The following is a 20483-nucleotide window of genomic DNA, read 5'->3' as shown; positions in this document are numbered from 1 at the left end:
ACATGAACACATCACCCAACACCTGCGGAACCTCCACTGACTCCCTGTTGAGAAGAGAGTTACCTTTAAGATACTCACCCATGCCTACAAATGCCTCCACAACCCCAGACCCAATACCTCAACGAAAGAATCTCCTTTCACCTACCCAAGAGAAACCTTCGATCCGCCGACCTCGCCGAAACCCTGCACATCCGCAGCGCCAGAACAGGTGGAAGAGCCTTCTCCTACATCATGGCCAAGACCTGGAACGAGATCCAGATCGGCTTCAGGTGTGCCCCCTCCCTGAACATCTTCAGGAAGACATTCAAGACCTGGCTCTTCGACTGAATGGAGCAGCTACTGTATAGAGCACTCAACAACACTAGTGATTCTCTGAATTTGCTCACCTCAAACATCTGCTTTTCTATGATAGTGTTTAAGCATAGGATTAGCATATAAATTAGTACTCCATGGATGACTATAAATGGGGACACACATACCAGAACTTAAAATACTGTGTTCAAACAAATCTTAATGATGCCCTCATAATCCTCACCATCATCATTCATATCAACAGGTCTTAAAATGTAATATCATTATTTATATTAATTTTCTTAACTCGAAACATATCTTACCATATAGCTTGTACATGCAACATATTGCTAAATCCCTTTCCTTACATCCAGGAATTCACATTAATGTTATCTAAAACAATGAAGATAATAAATTCATAGTATAGCTATGTTCTCATATACTACATTGAATTGTCTGAAAAAATCACTGACACATAACCATGCACAGTACAAAATAATATGTGTTTGCCTCACGTTTTTCTTGGTGTTTTTGCTTAGTTTGTATTGTCTAGTTTTGACAATGTTGAATATTCCCCTTGATATGGGAATCTAATATACAAGTTAATTAGAAATCTTAATAACCCCCTCCTTCTGAAGTAATTCAATTGAGAAATGGCACTGCGCTCGCAAGCATATCTTACTATTCATACAGAAAATAATTTTCGAATCCTCCGTCACAAGGCTATTACGCTAAGTCAAACCAGCGTCCTTCTCATTGCGGTTTTTGACATGTTTTTCAAATGACCAAACACTTGCCAAAACTTCAATTCACGCGGTTTGACAATGGAAGAAATCTATAACTCACATCCAGCTTTCTTCAATTTCAAATCAAAAATCTCTTTGCCAATGGATACAACATAAAAACAAACATTCATTTTTCAATTAGAGATGACGCTAAATAACTTTTCTAAAATATATATTTATGGTTTTCATCGCAAAAATAGCAAAAACTTAATAAAAGAGTGAAAACGTTTTATAAAAATGTATGTATTAGTCGGACCTGGATTCAAAATAAAATTAGCTACCACATAGAACATCAGAACCTTTGTGCTACTATGGAAACTACAGAAGTAACACAATTATCAAGGTAATTCAATTGTTAAGGCATCATCAAGGTAATTCAATTGTTAAATCTTCATCAATCAAATGGATCTAATTTAATTTAACAGAGATATATTTAAGATGGTTATGTGTAAGAATTTATAATTAGGGAGAGTTTGAATGCTATCTTACTTAAAAATCAAACTTATTGTGAAATATGCCATCATAGCCTTCAAGATGGAACTTCTCTTCAAATGTTACTCATCCCCAGGTGATATTATATTGTGCTACAGTGCACTTATGTTAAAAATTCTACTTCTTGGTGCCTCATTATCACCAAAAAAGAAAAGAAAATTATTCCACCGATGCTTCATTGACATTACCTGAGTTTATATATAAATGAGTATAGTTGCCAGTGGCAAAACATGATGAAATAGTCTGTGTAGCCTGTGTGCTAGGGAGGGACGAGGTAAAGTAATTCAAGTTTAAAAGTGTGTACGTGCTGCGCTTGTTATTGCAAATGGAAAAGGAAAAATTAGGGTCGCCATAATAAGAAAATGTTACAGATACCTCTGTGCAGTATATTGAATGTAATGAATCTGATGATACTTGGCTGAAATGCCTTACAATATGGTGTGACAAACTCATGTGTGATGACAATACAAATGTATTTTTTTTAAAGTGAGCTTCCATGCTTTTGTGATGACGGACTTGTGGTTGAGGCCCTGACTGTCTGAGAAGCCTTCCTCTGAGAGGTCAGTTTTTTGCTAGCTGTGTATTTATTTCATCCGCTGTCTGCTGATTGGAGTCTACATCAGGTGGTCACATTTACAAAGTACATTGCCGAATTACAGAATATGCAACAATTCTTTCTCCTTAAAGGGGCCATCCGGTGAGTGATGTCACACCAGATCTCAAAACCCCAGATGATATCATCAAACAAAAGAACATTACAGAATGCCTGTTAGTTATTGTTAGACATGTAAGACTGAGTAAAAAGAATAGTTTTTTTTCCTTCACTTATTTATTTATTTATAAAGTTTTATATAGCGCGAACAAGATCCCGAAGGATATCAGGACGCTTTACAAAAATGATGGAAGGAAGGACATAAAAACAATGACGACATTGAGTAAGAATAAAAATAAAAAATAAAAATAACAAGGATACGTGTTTTAAAATTCACTTGATGGCCTCTTTAGAATTGTTGCCTCTCAGTCTGTCAGAGATAAACTCCAGTATACTTACGTGTGTCTCAGAAATGTTTTCTTTGAATTGAAATCCCAGTAAGAGAACCATGGTTAAAAATAAAAAATAAGATAGTAATGTTCTTGAAGCCGCGATTTATGTGTAACTTGCATGCCACAGGATTGAATGCTGCTGGAGCTGACTTTCATTTTCCCATGTAATATTATCAATTTATATTAAGTGCCTTAATAAAAATCCCTATGTGATGAGTAGTACATGTGTAAATGACCATATTATTCTATTATTTATGCAATGTCTCGACTATGTATGTTAAGTCAAGGATATCTCACATTCTTTTTTCCTAGTGTCTTGCGGATGTTTTTGAAATCTCTTTGGCCTGCAAAAAATAATTGTTTTTCTTTTTTTTAAACTGTCTTTTGTATAAGTCTCTAATATTTTTAGCAAATCTCAGTGCCCTAAGAAACAAACTCAAATCCTTCAGAAAGGCGTGTCTAATATCTTACCTACATACCCAGATAACCAGGAAAGATCTCTTTGTCCCATATTTTTGTCCACATTTACCTTTTACTTACAAGTATAATGCAGCACACTGCCATTGTGAAACAGAAAAGAGATTGGGCACATGAAAACGTCCTGTTATTTTATTTTTTAAAAAGCGGCTGTGGCCAGAGCTAAGGCTTTCCTGTGAACAATGAACAGTCTTCACTTAATTCTTAAACGGGCCACTAAATCGGCCAGCAACTGAAAGGCAACCTCCCCTAATTTTGTTTTTTGTTCCCCCCATCAGACTCTGGGCCATGGACTGCTGTCCATAAAGATTCACCATTAGTCTAGGTATATCGTATGGGGAATGCAAAATGGACACCCTAATCCCTCACTGATGCTGTTTTATCCAGAAGGGTAGATCGAGGAGATGCAACTATAGTCCTGTTTACAAAATCATAAATATTCAAGAGCTCCCCTTGAGATGATCTTGACTTTTATAATCCTCACATTAACCCCGGTGTTGCCTACAATGGCCATTCCCTGGTGTTACTTTGTCAGAATCTATGACACTAGTTAAAAACAGATTGAGATAGAAAGGAAGGGGCATATCAACAACAACCGGCGATAATTATCGCTAAGCGCACTTAGCGCTAGGATAATTATCGCCGGCTAGTGTTGATTTTTATCGCTGAGATAGCGTGCTATTAGCAACGCTTATCTCAATAGCGATAAAAATCCTCACGCTAAGTGGCTAACGTGAGATTATCGCTGGAAACCCAGCGATAATCTCACGTTAGCTTGTTGATAGGGACAGACAAACTTAGCCATGATATCCTCCTTCCATAGGATATCATGGCTAAGTCAGAAAAATACCAGACGTAAAAAAGCAGCGTTGACCGCGGTTAGCGCTGCTTTTTTTGTCTCTAACAGGGTTAGCGATATTCTTGACATTTCTCCTATTATTTTACTCTGGAACGCCCCCTTTGCATCTCATTAGAGATGCAAGGGGAAGCGTAGAGTAAAAGGGTGCTAACAGGCAAATTTGCATGTTAGCACCCTGTTGTTGATTGGGTGCTAGTTTTATCTCTGCTTTTTTGGCTTTTAAAGCCAAAAAAGCAGAGATAAAGCCCTTGTTGATGTGCCCCGAAGTGCGTTAGCAGATGGGATCAGGACAGAGTTCAAGATAGTTACCTGCAGAGAGAGACACAAACAAGAGCAAAAGGAGAGAAGTCTAGGATAGGCATACTTCAAACCACCCTACAGAGAGTTTAATTACACATGAACACCAAGAAGAGTGGTGATGTTAGTATTGTAGTTAGCGGTAATTATGACCAATAATACCTACAGCTAGCCCTCGTTGTCAATTCAAGGCCTTATTAACACTATCATCTTATGCAACTTACTCATCTTCTTGTTCCTAATACATAATGAAGTGGAGGATGGGCTAATTAGGAGCAGAGCCTCTACCATCACACCCTGTATTATTAGCACATGGACCAGACTCACATGCCGCTTAACAATAGTTCTTACGCAAAACGTTTCTGCTTGTTTCTAGTCCAGTACCATTTTGGATCCGGATCCAGATACTATGATGGACTTTTACCAGCTTCTGTACGATGTTAGCGAGGCGCTGGACACAGAGGACGTGCAGTCTTTGAAATTCTTGTGCCTGGAGCAGATTTCCCTGAGGCAGCAGCAGGAGATCCAAGATGCCAAGGACCTCTTCCTGAAGCTGCAGGAGGAAGGACTTCTCCAAGAGGGTGATCTTTCCTTTCTCTGTGAGCTGCTCTTCAGAATCAAACGCATAGACGTCCTTGAACAAAAACTGTGTGGTAGCAAAGAAGAGATTGAACGAGCACTTCAACTACCAGGCCAGGCAAAAGTGTCTCAGTACAGGTACAGTAACCATGATGTGATTCGATGAATTACCGTGGGGTGATATCTAAATTCCTAAAGTCTTGAAAAAGCGCTTCCACCAAATGCCATCTTTTACTTAGAGCTATATAGTTCTTCATGTTACATAGTGAGAAGCCATCACAATCACATTCTGTTACATGAAAAACTCTAAATTTGACCACATAAAACCAGTTAAAACCAACTTTTGCAGGTCTTTTCAGTTATCATATGTACTTTTTCAGCTGGGCAAAACTTTGCCTAGTTCTCAGTGCCCAAACCCACCACACGTTCTGTAAGAGAGCTGCATGACCGTATGTCTAGTTTTTCAGCAGTGACTATACAGTTTGGCAATAGCACTTTTCTCAGGATATCATAACATAGCATATTAACAAAAACTATTTTAAAAATATGTTTGAAATGGCAGTTTCAGTTGAATGATCTGTATGTGTTCATCATGTGCAATGTGGCTTCTCCACGAGCTCAAGGGAGCATCGCCCCCCACTCGCTGCTAGCCTCCAGTGAGAAATTAAAATGGCAATGAAATAAATTATTTCATTACCATTTATATTTTCAATGTGCGTGACACACCCAGTGCCTCGAACTAAGAAAGAGGCGTGACAATTTTTAGAGTCAGGTGCTGGCATTCTTCAGCACACATAGAAAGAGGAAAAAGCTTCTTGTGATTGTTTTTGTGCTGTAAGGTTTCCCTTTCTGCACAAAATCAATCATCCCCACAACGCAGGCATCTTGCACCATGGTGCAAAGGTGCCTGCATTGGCAGCTCATTGTGCGCCAGTGCATGGGAGAAGGACAGGAATGCTCTGTATCTGACAGATACAGTGCATTCCTGCCCTTTTCTTTTGCCATAGGGAAGCGCAGCAGGAAGGCCTGCGGCACTACCCTACGGGAAAAACTCAGAAATGAGGCCCTTAGTTTTCTGCTTTTTGGGCACCTTTAGCATCACTTCCCAGTGTCCATGATTAGGTGGGCAACCCTTGGAGGGTAAGACTATCTTCAGGCAGGTCCAGGTGCAGGGTTTAAGTTGTTGGAGCTTGTTATGTCCCTGTAACTCTGAACAGGAGGCCAGCCAACCAGCCCTTGGAGTCACTCTAGTAGTCCTGGGTTCAAGCAGCAATGTAGGTCTCAAACAACAGGGCAGTTGTCTAATGGCACAGTGTAGGCTTCAGGCAGTAGAGCAGTCTTCTGGAAGCAGTAGTGCAGTGCTCTGAGAGTCCTCTGAAGGTCCAGAAGTGAACTGAAGAGTGGGTCTGTAGGTGTTATCATTATACCTGGTGTTAGTATTGAAGTTGAAGAAACTTCTGGAGATTCCCCTCCACAGATGGTTCTGGAATTTCCTGCCTCCCTACCCTGCTCCCAGGATGTCTGTGGTACAACAAAGGCTAGTGTGAAGGTCTTTGTGAGTGTGCTGAGACAGTTCCTTTGAAATGTAAGTGGGGCTGTGAACAGCTCCGCCCCTCTCATGGCAGGATGGTTAATCCTGCCAACAGCTAGTCCTCCTTGTTACACAAAGGCCAGCTGCCAACTATATCTAGTCATGTGACACAGGCTGTAGGTACCAAATGGCTAAGACAAGAAAAGGCAAACTTTCTAAAGTGGCATCTTTAGAATTGTGACTTACAATCTGACTTTATCATTAAAGACTACTTTAAATTACAATTCTGTAGAGACCAAACCCAATATTTCTGCCTGTTCCCAAACAAAAGTTAGAACTTATTAACTGTAATAAGCTAACCCAATGTTATCCTGTGGGGAAGGGAGGCTTGTAGTAGTGAAAAATGATTTTAAGACTTTTTTACTGCCATGACATGTAAAAACTTAGAAGAACATGCACAACTTTTTAAATACACTTGACACAGCCCTTAGGGTTGTCTAGGGCCTTCCTTAGTGGTGACTTATATGTATTAAAAAGGAAGGTTTAGGCCTGGCAAAGAAGTTATTTTGCCAAGGTGAATTGGCAGTTTAAAACTACATATAGGCTGCAATGGCAAGCCTGAGACAAATGGGTGGCACAATAAGTGCTGCAGGCCCGCTAGTAGCATTTAATTTACAGGCCCTGGATACATGCATTACCACTTTACTGGGTATTTATAAGTAATTTAAATATTCCAACTGAGGGGGCGTGGCTAACCGCCGACGGGAATGGCCGCTCAGTAGTTTATCTCCGTAGCGCCACTCCCGCAATATCCGTGCAAACATCGCCCAGGCCGGCCTGATTCATGCCCTGAAGCTGGGAGCCTACTGTCCGGCGACCCGTGGAGCCCTGGTGTAATTTTGGTGCCGATCGGAATCGGCGATCGGACCGAGCTCCGTGGACCCGAAGAGAGCGGACCTCCGGGCCAGCGGAAGTGCTGAGGAGCGCGGCCGGTGCGAGGTCGGGGATGCGGCCTGGTCCGGCATGGGGGCGGCGAGCGAAGGTGTGCTCGAGCCGTGATAGCGCCGAGGCACGGCCTGCCAGAACAGTGGTGTGCCCCCAACACGAAGTACACACAAGACTCGGCGGAGCGGTGGAGGGCCAAGGGCCACAGCGAGCGGAGCCGGAGGAATTGGTGATTGGGCCTTGGCGGCAGAAGGAGTGGAGGTGAGCGGCAGCCCCAGGGAGAGCCCAGAAGTCTAGAGAAGTTCATATGGAGCCCCAGTGCAGCGGAGGCGATAGTCCATTTAAGAGGCTACCCAGCTGGAGATAATTTGATGCTTGCAGTGGAGGGGACTTGATTGCACTAGCGAATTTGCGGCTGGGGTGGCGACCGCAGGCTGAAACCACAGGCGGAGAGCTGGCAGCGAAGGGCTATAAAGAGGCCTCCAGTGGAGTGAGGTATTGAGGACCCGAGCCTCTATAGCCCGCGGGGACACTGATTTGACGTAAGAGGAGGGGGTGACCCTAGAGCTACTAAGTCCCTGGCGGCAGGCGGAGGCCCAGCGGGGGAGGCTGGGGGCTGCGCACTGCCATGGCGATTGGATCCACGGTCCGAAGATTCGGGTGCTAGCGAAAAGTGGTGACAGGGTACGGACTGTTTTGCCAGAGTTGTGAGACAGGCTGGGGCCTGTGTGCGATTGGAACTGCCGTGGCGTCTGGTACACTGAGTCGGCGGGAAGGCGCTCACCTGCCAATTGAGAAGGAGGCCGCCGCGGAGAAGGCTGCCCCGAGGGCCGGCTGCTGGCGCCTGTCAGATCTCGCCCCAAGTAAGGCACCCCCTGCGAAAACCGACAGGCCGAGTGGGGGCTCTTGCTGCTGGCGGCGGGGATTAGCGGGGGTGCCCAGTCCATCGGTGGGGGAGTCGGAGGACCGGAAAAGATGGCGACCGGAAGGGCGAACCGGACGGCGACCCAGTCGAAACTGGATAAATTCGCATGGCAGAAGCACCAGTCGGAGGACAAAACAGCAGCCGAGGCACCGGATGACGCCATGGAGCCCTCGAATAGGGAGCTGCTGGAGGCAATCATGGTGGTAAGGACCTCCCTGGAGGGGAGAATTGACACAGTAGCCACGGAGGTGACACTGATCCGCGAAAACATGAAGAAGTTGACGGAGAGAATGGGGACGGTCGAGAGTACAACTAAGGACCTGGTCGCGGATACAGCCCGGCTTCAGGAGCAGGTCAAGGTGCTCAGCTCCTCCCACGAGGCAATGGCCCTGCAGCTAGATGACTACGAAGGGCGTATGCGCAGGAATGACGTCTGCATCATTGGGGTACCGGAGCGAGCGGAAGGGCAGGCGGCGGACCTGTTCGTTGAGGACTTATTCCTTAAGCAGCTACAACTAAGGGGCCTCTCCAAATGTTTCACAATAGAGAGGGCTCACCGGGTGCCTGGAGGCCGTCGGAAGCCTGGGGCGGCCCCAAGACCACTGCTGGCGAGGGTGTTTAATTTCCGGGACCGGGATGTGATACTGCAGACGGCGCGTGCGGCCTCACCACTCACCATAGAGAACAGTCGAATCATATTTTTTCCGGACTTTACATTGAGGGTGCAGAGGCAGCGCCGTGGCTTCCTGGACGTGAAGCGGGCACTACATGAGCAGGAAATAAAATATGCTATGATGTTCCCTGCTAAGCTGCGTGTGGAAGCAAACGGAAAATCCTGGTTCTTTACCCGGCCGGAGGAGGCCTGGGAATGGCTGGAGGGCTGGCGCAAGGTGGAAAAAAAGACTCACAAGACATCCTCAGGAGCGGACGACGATGTGGACTGGCGCCAGCATAGGCGTTTGCGAGAACACTCTGGCACGGATCCGCAGGAGCCGACGGGAGGGCGCTAGCCAGGCGCCGTGTGAGACACTTTGGTTTTGCCGCCTACCCGGGGGACCGAGGGGCTCTGGGGAGTATGACAATGTAATAAAGCAGCACTACGATCAGGGGACCTGGACTCGTGGGGGGGGAAGGGGCTGGACTGGTGCTGACACTACAGGGACTGAAGTGTCATAACCGCTTTGGAGCTGTTCCACTGCTCACATTATGATTAACGGTAGGCCACGGAGGGTAGTGGTCCCTTGGGGGGTCAGAGCGGCTCGGGACTGGACTAGGTCCGTGAGGGGAGCAATAAGATCAAACAAGTATACCAGTGATAGCTCTGGGGGTCCAATGAAGGGTGGGTGCTGGACCCAAAACGAGGGTGCAAGAGGTCAGGGCGGGGATCGGGCGGAGGGGGGCGAGACACTATGGGTAGATGCATGACCGTATAGGGGGTGGGGTTACTGGCGTCCCCGAGAACTGTTAATGGGAGGGCGACGGGCACTTTGCAAGTTTGGGGTGGCGGGCAGTTTTGGGTCCGCAATGCAGGGAAGCAGGGAGGGGGGTCTGGTCTTAAGGCAAAAGTTTCAGGTGAGTTCAGTTGGGAGGGAGGGCAGCGTGGGGAGTGGCATGTTGGCAATATTTTGTATTAGTGCAGACAGACACGGATTGTTGGGGCAGAATGTTCAGGCGACAGCAGACAGAATTTGGTGCCTCAAAGCTACCATGGAGCGTCCAGCGGGTAAGCAACTCTTTCCACTGCGGGGGCCGGGTTACCGAGGGCCCCTGAGGCAGGCCGACCAGTTACAACCAGAACTCCATGACAACGAGGAAAGGGCTTAGGATAGTCACATGGAACGTCAACGGGTTAGGAGACAAGATTAAGCGGGGAGTGGTGTCGCAGTATGTTCATCGCCAGGGTCTTGATGTGGTGCTCCTGCAAGAAACTCATCTGCAGGGAAACTCATGTAGGGCACTGGATCGAAAGGGGTATCGAATGTTAGCTCACTCTGGCTTCACGTCTGGAACTAAGGGGGGTAGGGATACTCCTGCGGAAGAAATGTCCATACGTGCTCCATAAAACCTGGACAGATCAGCTGGGGCGTTACATAGCTTGCACAGGTACGTGGGAGGGGATGGTACTTAACGTGGTCTCAGTCTACGCGCCTCCTGGCCTTCAACGGGGGACGCTGTCAGATGTGGCCACTTTGCTTCCTATGGGCACACTAGTGATGGGGGGCGATTTTAATTGGACGATAGATGGACTAGTGGATAGATCCCCCCCCTAGACCGGGCTCAGCAAGAGGGTCCCCTCTGCGTGACTTTGTGGAAGCCCTGGGATTGGTGGACATCTGGCGTTGGGCGCATATCAGTGACACACATTTCACGTTTCAGTCGGGGGTCCACGGGAGTCAATCAAGAATAGATTACCTGTTTAAACATGCACAGCATATCCACGACTTTTCAGACTCCCAATGTCTGGCACGTGGGATTTCAGACCATTCCCCGTATTGGCAACCCTGGGCATGAGACGTCCACCGCAACCAGGCCCAATAAGGATTCCACCCTGGGCACTAAAGGTCCCTCACATTAAGGATGCGTTGAGGACGGACACGAAACATTATTTTGCAGAAAACACCGATTCGGTCACATCAGCGATAACATTGTGGGGGGAATTTGGGGCGGTCATTAAGGGTAGAGCATTGTCAGTGATTACGGGATACAGGGCAGAACGCTGCAGAAGAGTACTGGAGTTGGAAACTGATATTCTTCGACTCGAAGGGGGGAACTCCCGAGATCCGAATTCGAATGCTCAACACTCACTAAATATAATACGACATGATTATAAACAGCTGCAGGTGGGAGAATACTGGCCAGCCGAGATCGCTTTTATGAACAGGGGGAACGAACAGGAAAGTTATTAGCTTGGTTGGAACGCAGAGAGCAGGCAGCACGATGGGTGCGCGCAATCAAGGGGGCGGATGATACCCTGATTACTGATCCACGGGAGATCGCTGAAACGTTCGCTCAGCACTATAAAACAATCTATGAGGCCCCAACCGCCTCTCAGGTGGTGTGGGCAGCAGATCTTTTAGCAACTATTGAGGTGAGGGGGCTATCTGAGCAGGATGGCTTGGCACTAGAGGTGGAGCTGACCGCTGAGGAAGTACATAAGGCCATACAAGATGTTCGATCTGGAAAAGCGGCGGGCCCTAACGGTCTCCCGATCGAGTTACTTAAGCCAATGGCCTCCATGCTAGCGCCTCACCTTCTCAACCTGTACAACGAAAGCTGCGAGCGCGCCCTTCTGCCAGACGACATTCGTGAGGCGGCGATAGTTGTAATTCATAAGCCCGGCAAGCCTGCGGACGAGTGTCAGTCATATAGACCTATCTCTCTGATCGCAATCGAGGCAAAGATATTGGCCAAACTATTGGCGAATCGACTGCTCCCCTACCTACCAGAATTGATCCACCCGGATCAGTCTGGGTTCATGCCGGCACGTAATACAGCGCGTAATTTGCATAGGGTTAACGGAGTCATAGGCCGAGTCCATACCTTGGAGGAAGAGGCGGTGCTACTGGCACTCGACGCACAAATGGCGTTTGACACGGTGGCATGGGAGTACATGTTTGCAGTCTTAGGCGAATGGGCTTTGGCCCTAAATTCATGGGATGGGTCCGGTTGCTATATTCACAGCCCAGGGCCCATGTTGCGGTCAATAACTATCGCTCTACCACCTTCCCCCTCAGCCGAGGCACGAGACAGGGCTGTCCACTGTCGCCTCTGCTATTCGCCCTGGTTCTCGAGCCCTTGGCGGTGTGGATAAGGGGGGATCCTGAGATTAGAGGCATGAGATGGACGGAAGACCACGAGGACCGGATATCGTTATATGCTGGCGATATTTTGCTATATCTTGCCTCTCCGGCCCGTTCATTGCGACGGGTACTCTATATATTCCACATTTTTGGGGCGCACTCTGGGTATCAAATCAACTGGACTAAATCCCAGATGTATTCCCTGTGGGGAGACCCTCCACGAAGCCCCCGAGGCTACGATATCCCGGTGGCATCCCAGGGTTTCCTTTACTTGGGGATATTTATCACCACCAATACCACACTGTTTGCCGAGAAGAATCTCCAGGGGGTGCTAAGGCGGTTTCGAACAGAAGTAGTACACTGGAAATCTCTTCCACTAACATTGCTGGGCCGGGCGTCCTTATACAAAATGCTGGCCCTGCCGTGCTTTCTTTATGCGTTACAGAATACGCCCAATCCGATCCCAAACTCCTATTTTTCTCAGATTGAGATGGTATTGAGAGATTTCCTGTGGGACAATAAACCGCCCCGCATAGCCATGACTAAGTTAACAATGGGATGGTATGATGGGGGCATTGGATTGCCGGACCTGCGTCTGTATTACCAGGCCACGCAACTGGCGGCCATTAATAGTTGGGTGTTTGGGAGGCATGATGATCCGAGTTTCCGTACAGATCATTGGTTGATGGGGAAAGGTGGCTATAATAGAGCCCTCTACACCAATTATAAGAAATTGAGACTTACTGGCCCGATGGCGCGCGCGGTGGAGGTGTGGCATGGAGTGCAGAAACGGATGGGTTGGAGGGGCCGCTTGACGAAGGCTACCCCCCTATGGGAGCCAGATATTCTGGGGAGACTGAGTACATCGGCGGGATTCGATAAGTGGGAAATTATAGGAATTTCCAAAGTCAGCGACCTATGGGAAAAAGGCAAAATGGTAACATTCTAGGAGCTTCTGGCCAAATACCAATTGGCTTCCTCAGAGGGGGTTCGCTACCTGCAGATAAGCCATGCCATAGAATCGGCCCGAACTAAAAACGTGCCCATTCCGGACTCTTCCCCCTTGGAGGACAGGCTCTTGTTAGACCCAATGAACCGCAAGGCCATATCACTCACTTACCGTAAACTAATCAATAACCGGGTGGACCCGATGTCGAAACTTAGGATGGCCTGGGAAGGGGACCTAGGGGACTTAGCCGAGGAGGACTAGCGGGAGGCATTATCATCACCTAGGGAGGTGGCTATCCCAATGCGTCTTTGCCTGGTGCAGTTAAAAATCCTACACCGAGTATACTTTGATGCTACTCTATTACATAAACTTAATAGGCGTCCCAACTCGCTCTGCCTTCGACAATGCGCTCAGACTGGAACATTCCTGCATATTTTATGGGAATGTCCCCACATACAGAGTTATTGGACTAACGTCACCAGGCAAATGGTTAGGACATGTGGCAAAGCTATACACCCGACACCCGCGCTGTGCCTTCTCAATGTCTGGGTAGCGACGGACCTTACGCAAATTGAGCAAGAATGGGTCACATTGGGGTGGTGTCTGGCTAAGCGGAATATCGCCCAAAGGTGGAGAATAGACAGCATACCACTACTGAGGGATTGGGCTAAAGACATGGATCATGCCATGCTCGCCGAGAAAACGGTATTCAAAGGGAGGGGATGCCCACGTAAATGGGACCACAAGTGGGGAAAATTGAATAAGTATAGGGGGGATATATGTGTCTCACTGATGATAGAGCTGAGGGGGGAGAGACAGAGGGCACAGGTGGGATGAGTGCAGAAACATTCACAAAGGGTGAGATGCGACCAGAATAGCGGGAGTGATACGGCGACTCCTGATTCGGAGACCTACAGGGGTTTGTTGGAGGGGGAGGCTGGTGGCATGTAAAATTAAGTACCCTGGACTCATGTGTACTAGAGGTGCATTGAGGGAGTATGGAAATGGTAGAAACTTACGTATTTACATTGTCTATGCAATTGTCTCTGCTGCTGTCTTTGTTTCAAATAAAAAATGTTTTTAAAAAAAATATTCCAACTGAGTGTATGCCAATTTCACCATGTTTAGGGGAGTGAGCACAAGCACTTTAGCACTGGTTAGCAGTGGTAAAGTGCACAGCGTCATAAGGCCAGCTAAAACGAATTCAGAGAAACAGGAGTGGAGAAGGCAAAACATTTGGGGGAAGTCCATCCAAAGGCTGACAGGTCTAACAGCGTAGATTTAATCATGATCTGCCCTTCTAATTTACTTTTGACAAATGCATATTGGTCTGCCTTATCTAGCAGATTTTCTACAAGAGTCACCTCTTTTGATGCACTGAGTTGTTCTGTGAAGGCAAGACTTGACCCCGCTTAGAAGTGCACATTTGATGCCCATCCTGATTTGTAGTGGTTTAAAAAGGTTGCTATGGTCAATAGCATGGAAGGCAGCTGATGGCTCAAGAAGTACGAGCATGCAGGTTTTGCCTCCGTAAAAAAACTGAAGTGAGTCATTTAGGATTTTCAGCTTTGCAATTTTTGAGCTGTGTCCAGAGCAAAAGGCGGGATGATGCAGACCCAGGATCTGATTTACAGGTGTGAATTTTTCCATCTTAGTAGCCAAAAGTTTGACAAAAGGCAAGGAATGCTAACCCTGTAATGGATGCTGGTTTTCCAGATTATTAGCATCTGCCCTGGGTTTTTTAAATGAGAATGAACAGTGCCCCCTTGGAGGAAAACAAAGGAACATGAATGGATCCAGGTAGGAATTTACGTTAAGTTCCTTAGAAAGGGATCATGTCATAGGGTTTGCAGAGTAAGATGACAACTTGAAATTGGAGATGGTTATTTTTTTACATAATGCTCAAAATACAAACAGGAGTGTCCTGCAAATCAGAAGGAGGGCTACAGAGTTATTATTATCTGGGGTTTCTTTTTTTATTTATTTTTATTTGTTTATTGCATTTCTCAAACATAAGTTACACAATAGTGCAGTCATTATGCAGTACATCCTTTGGCTGAAGGTACAGCTATATGTTGCAGTATACATTTTCATTAAAGAAGCATTCAGCAGTATAGCACATTGCAAACCCTGAGGACCTCAAGTCAGTTCGTGATCGTGGCTCTATTAATTCACAGACTGGAATTACATTAGGTAGGCAGTAACTGGTGCCCATATATTCTTGGGCCTAGAGGCCATGGGCAATTCTCTGCATATGTGTCTAGTTGATCCCTACAATATGCCACATCTCGCAGCCAATATTCAAACTTAGGTACTGCATTGCCACCTGTTGTTTGTCCAGCAAAGTAGTGAAAGTCACAAGCATGCGGTTACATGGCCGCTATGATTTAACAGGACCCAAGAGACACAATTGTGGAGTGCCTTCCACTCTCTCCATTACCATGTCTGTCAACACAGGGCCTACCTGCGTCCAAAATCAGTATATTAATGGACAAATCCAGGCCAAGTGCAGGAAGTCTGCATCCACTCCCCCACATCTACCACATTGGTGCTGGCTCAGAGCCCATATTTGTGTAATTGAAGTGCTGTATAGTAAAGTTGCTGCAAATATTACAAATATATTATTTGGAGGTTACAATTAGGCGTGAGTCTCCTAGTGAGTGTGCAACATGCGACCCAGTCCTCCTGTGTTAGTGGTGCATCAAGCACTGCATTCCACCGGTCCAGTGGTGCAGCCGAGCTATCCAGTACTTCCCTCTGGGAGGCATTATATAATCGCGTTATGAGGCCTTTACGTGAGCTACACGTCAGCAGCGTCTGCAGCACCCCCAGGTGTGCCGCTTCATCCGGGAATAGTGGATACAGAGTCCTCACCGCCTCCCTTAGTCTGAGATATGTAAATACTACTAGTGGGGAGCAAGGCTGGGTTGAGGAGAAGGCATCTAGTGTCAGGAATGTTCCCCCAGGGTACATGTCCCCCATCGTTCCCAGCCCTGCTCTTGACAGTATAGCTAACGTTTTAGGCTTTTGAGTTATGGAGATAGCTGGGTGGGATGTTAAAGGCAGTGCTGGTGAATATATCGGGAACTTATCCGCCCAAACACTTATCCTATGCCATGCTGTCGAAGTTCTGCATGTGATGTTAATTTCCAGTCGTGGGATCTCTGCTCGCTTGTGTCAGGATGGTCGTAAGTGGTATTGGGTGGGTGTCGTCCCATTCTATCGCTAGGTGGGGCAAGTATTGTGTAGGAAAGTACCAATATTGTGCGAACTGCACCTGTGCACACAGGTAATACAGGTACATGTCCGGGCGCCGAACCCACCTAGTTCATAGGGTGAAGTCAGTGTATTCCAGCGGCATCTAGATTTCTTTCTAGCTCCGGACAATGATATCATGCAAGTTTTGAGGGTTTTAAAAAATGCATTCGTTAATAGGATAAGAATGTTAACAAACATATATAAAAACCGGGGCAGTATAACTGTTTTCATAATTGCCACTTGATCTGCTAAAGACAGAGGCACTCATATCCATCTAGCTACTTGTTCTTCCAATTTTGCAATTGCTAGCCCATAGTTTTGTATAATCACCATCCCTGGATCCCTGTGTACCCATATTCCTAGGTTTTTGACTGGTTCTGTACACCACTCAAGAGGGAATTTCAGTGAGTGAGGCTCAGTGGATTGTGTAAGAGGGAATATGGTTGATTTGTCCTAATTTATACTCCACCCCGAATACCATTCATATTCAACATATTCACCTTTGAGAGGTGCCAACTATGTCTTTGGGTTGCGGACATAGAGCACCTTATCGTCTGCATAAAGCAAGATGGCAAGCGAGCGATGTCGGAATCGCAACGCAGCTGCTGAATGTCTGTCGAATCACACAAGCCATTGATTCTAAGGCGAGGGCAAATAAGATTGGTGACAATGGACAACCCTGTCTTGTCCCCCTGCAGTTCTTAATTAGGTCCCAGACACTGCCGTTAATGTGCACCCTTGCCATTGGGTCTGTGAATAGCAGATGTATCCACTGCAAAAATGACAGCAGCATTCCCATGTAATGCAACACTGTGAACATGTAGTCCCATTGTATAACATCAAAAGCCTTTGCGGCATCTAACAATACAGCCGCTGCTTCAATATCTGAGTCTAGTTGATGTAAGACTGCAAATAAGGTCCACAGATTGTGCGAGGTCGAGCGAGCGAGTACAAAAGCCGATTGGTCAGGCAATACTTAGCTTGGGAGAAGCGGTTGTAGCCTGGCAGCTATTATTTTCGCTAATATTTTGGTGTTTATATTGATGAGAGACAATGGTCTAAAGGATTTGCATCTTTCTGGTGCCTTGTCTGGTTTCAATAACGTTATTATTAACGCTTCCCGGAGAGTCGGGGCAGCTTCTGCTTTTCGCATGCTTCCATATACAGTGCATGTAAGTAAGGCACCAGCAAGTGTGCATAGGTCTTCTAGAATTCCCTAGGGATTCCAGATACACTGGATGCTTTTCCATTCGGTAATGAGTTTATGGCGTCTTTCACCTCTTTTATTGTGATTGGTTGCACCAGAAATTACCTCTGTCCTGTGGAAAGCCATGCTAAAGTCACATCATCAAGGTAGGCAGCCCAATCTGTCGCTGCAGCAGCATCGCGCGGCCCATATAGCCGTGATTAGAAATATATAAACAGCACCTGAATGGCTTGGGTGTCATGGCATTTCTCCCCCCCCCCCTCCCTTCCCACAGGGTCTCTATCTCCATGATTGTGTTCTGGGTTCTTTTATTTTGGAAGCTAGCGTGCGCCCTGACCTTCCGCCCTCCACATATTATCTTGCTACCCATCTCCTATACAGATGTCGTACCTCCTGTGCAACTGTTTCAGTATAGTCAGTGAGTTGCCCTCATATTTCCACTAATGTACTCTGGTCAAGGCATAGTTTGTAGCTTCTCTCCAGTGTTTTTTATTTGCTCTCTATAGCTTTTAGCTGGGAGCAGATAGACCTCAAGACCACTGTCTGTAATCCCATACACTTTCCTCCATGAGTGATTTTGAATGCTTCCCAGAGTGTTCCTCCACAGTGCCGTCATTCTCCTTGAAGAAGTGTGCGATTGCTGCAATTATACCCTCCCGAAATAAGGGGTCTAGTAATGAGGTGGCCTGAAGTCGCCACTGATATAGTGCGGGAGCATGTGTAGGTGTTGCGAGTCCTAACAGGACCGGTGCAAGGTCCGAGAATATCCTGGGTAGATGAGTTACCTCAGTCGTCCAAGTGCATACCTACTAAGACACCAACAAATAATCCAATCAAGACCATGTATTGCGTACTGATGAGACAAACGTCCCTTCTCTAGTTTCTGGGTGCTTCGCGCTCCATACATCCACCAACCTGCATTCTTTCATATTGTCCTTTATAACCTGAGCAGATTGCTTACCGTGCACTCTGTTGAGGCAGAACGGCCCAGCATCGGGTTTATGTATGTGTTAAGGTCTCCTGCTCAAATTACCACTGTAGGGTGTAGGGCATATAAATGCCTCCACACTCTCGTGTAGAACTCTGGATTATCCACATATGGGCATATCTATTGATGTACCTGCAAGGCATCTCTGCACTATGAGGCACCTCCCCATATCATACTTTTCAGAGTGTGTGAGTGCGAACTGGATCCCCTTTTTTACCAACAATAGCACACCCTTGGAGTAAGATGAGTAAGATGAGCCCCCTCTCACTGCTGACCATCTCACACCTATATTTCAGTTCTGTGGAGCGTGTGAGATGTATCTCTTGCAGCAACACCACCTTTATATGCTGACGATCAAGGTATGCCAATTCTTTTGGGGTTATTTAGTCCTCTCACCTACAGGGGTTTGTTGGAGGGGGAGGCTGGTGGCATGTAAAATTAAGTACCCTGGACTCATGTGTACTAGAGGTGCATTGAGGGAGTATGGAAATGGTAGAAACTTACGTATTTACATTGTCTATGCAATTGTCTCTGCTGCTGTCTTTGTTTCAAATAAAAAATGTTTTTAAAAAAAATATTCCAACTGAGTGTATGCCAATTTCACCATGTTTAGGGGAGTGAGCACAAGCACTTTAGCACTGGTTAGCAGTGGTAAAGTGCACAGCGTCATAAGGCCAGCTAAAACGAATTCAGAGAAACAGGAGTGGAGAAGGCAAAACATTTGGGGGAAGTCCATCCAAAGGCTGACAGGTCTAACAGCGTAGATTTAATCATGATCTGCCCTTCTAATTTACTTTTGACAAATGCATATTGGTCTGCCTTATCTAGCAGATTTTCTACAAGAGTCACCTCTTTTGATGCACTGAGTTGTGAGTGCGAACTGGATCCCCTTTTTTACCAACAATAGCACACCCTTGGAGTAAGATGAGTAAGATGAGCCCCCTCTCACTGCTGACCATCTCACACCTATATTTCAGTTCTGTGGAGCGTGTGAGATGTATCTCTTGCAGCAACACCACCTTTATATGCTGACGATCAAGGTATGCCAATTCTTTTGGGGTTATTTAGTCCTCTCACCTACAGGGGTTTGTTGGAGGGGGAGGCTGGTGGCATGTAAAATTAAGTACCCTGGACTCATGTGTACTAGAGGTGCATTGAGGGAGTATGGAAATGGTAGAAACTTACGTATTTACATTGTCTATGCAATTGTCTCTGCTGCTGTCTTTGTTTCAAATAAAAAATGTTTTTAAAAAAAATATTCCAACTGAGTGTATGCCAATTTCACCATGTTTAGGGGAGTGAGCACAAGCACTTTAGCACTGGTTAGCAGTGGTAAAGTGCACAGCGTCATAAGGCCAGCTAAAACGAATTCAGAGAAACAGGAGTGGAGAAGGCAAAACATTTGGGGGAAGTCCATCCAAAGGCTGACAGGTCTAACAGCGTAGATTTAATCATGATCTGCCCTTCTAATTTACTTTTGACAAATGCATATTGGTCTGCCTTATCTAGCAGATTTTCTACAAGAGTCACCTCTTTTGATGCACTGAGTTGTTCTGTGAAGGCAAGACTTGACCCCGCTTAGAAGTGCACATTTGATGCCCATCCTGATTTGTAGTGGTTTAAAAAGGTTGCTATGGTCAATAGCATGGAAGGCAGCTGATGGCTCAAGAAGTACGAGCATGCAGGTTTTGCCTCCGTAAAAAAACTGAAGTGAGTCATTTAGGATTTTCAGCTTTGCAATTTTTGAGCTGTGTCCAGAGCAAAAGGCGGGATGATGCAGACCCAGGATCTGATTTACAGGTGTGAATTTTTCCATCTTAGTAGCCAAAAGTTTGACAAAAGGCAAGGAATGCTAACCCTGTAATGGATGCTGGTTTTCCAGATTATTAGCATCTGCCCTGGGTTTTTTAAATGAGAATGAACAGTGCCCCCTTGGAGGAAAACAAAGGAACATGAATGGATCCAGGTAGGAATTTACGTTAAGTTCCTTAGAAAGGGATCATGTCATAGGGTTTGCAGAGTAAGATGACAACTTGAAATTGGAGATGGTTATTTT

The 20483-nt window shown here is 46.2% G+C and overlaps 1 protein-coding gene across 2 annotated transcripts in view; it reads left to right on the top strand.

Annotated features, from left to right (window-relative positions):
• CASP8 (caspase 8) overlaps positions 1–20483 on the top strand; it is a 116836-nt gene that overhangs the window by 17129 nt on the left and 79224 nt on the right. Inside the window, exons 2-3 of one of the 2 annotated variants that reach the window (XM_085649006.1) lie at positions 2056–2128; positions 4622–4962. In XM_085649006.1, the coding sequence (XP_085505132.1) occupies positions 4655–4962 (308 nt within the window). In that variant the 5' untranslated portion in view covers positions 2056–2128; positions 4622–4654. The remainder of the gene's footprint in view (positions 1–2055; positions 2129–4621; positions 4963–20483) is intronic. The other variant, XM_085649007.1, reaches the window with a different exon arrangement.

This window comes from Triturus cristatus, chromosome 3_2, assembly GCF_964204655.1.
Source record: "Triturus cristatus chromosome 3_2, aTriCri1.1, whole genome shotgun sequence".
NCBI lineage: Eukaryota > Metazoa > Chordata > Amphibia > Caudata > Salamandridae > Triturus > Triturus cristatus.
The sequence above is the reverse complement of the archived record's forward strand: the minus strand, read 5'-3'. Positions and strand labels throughout refer to the sequence as shown.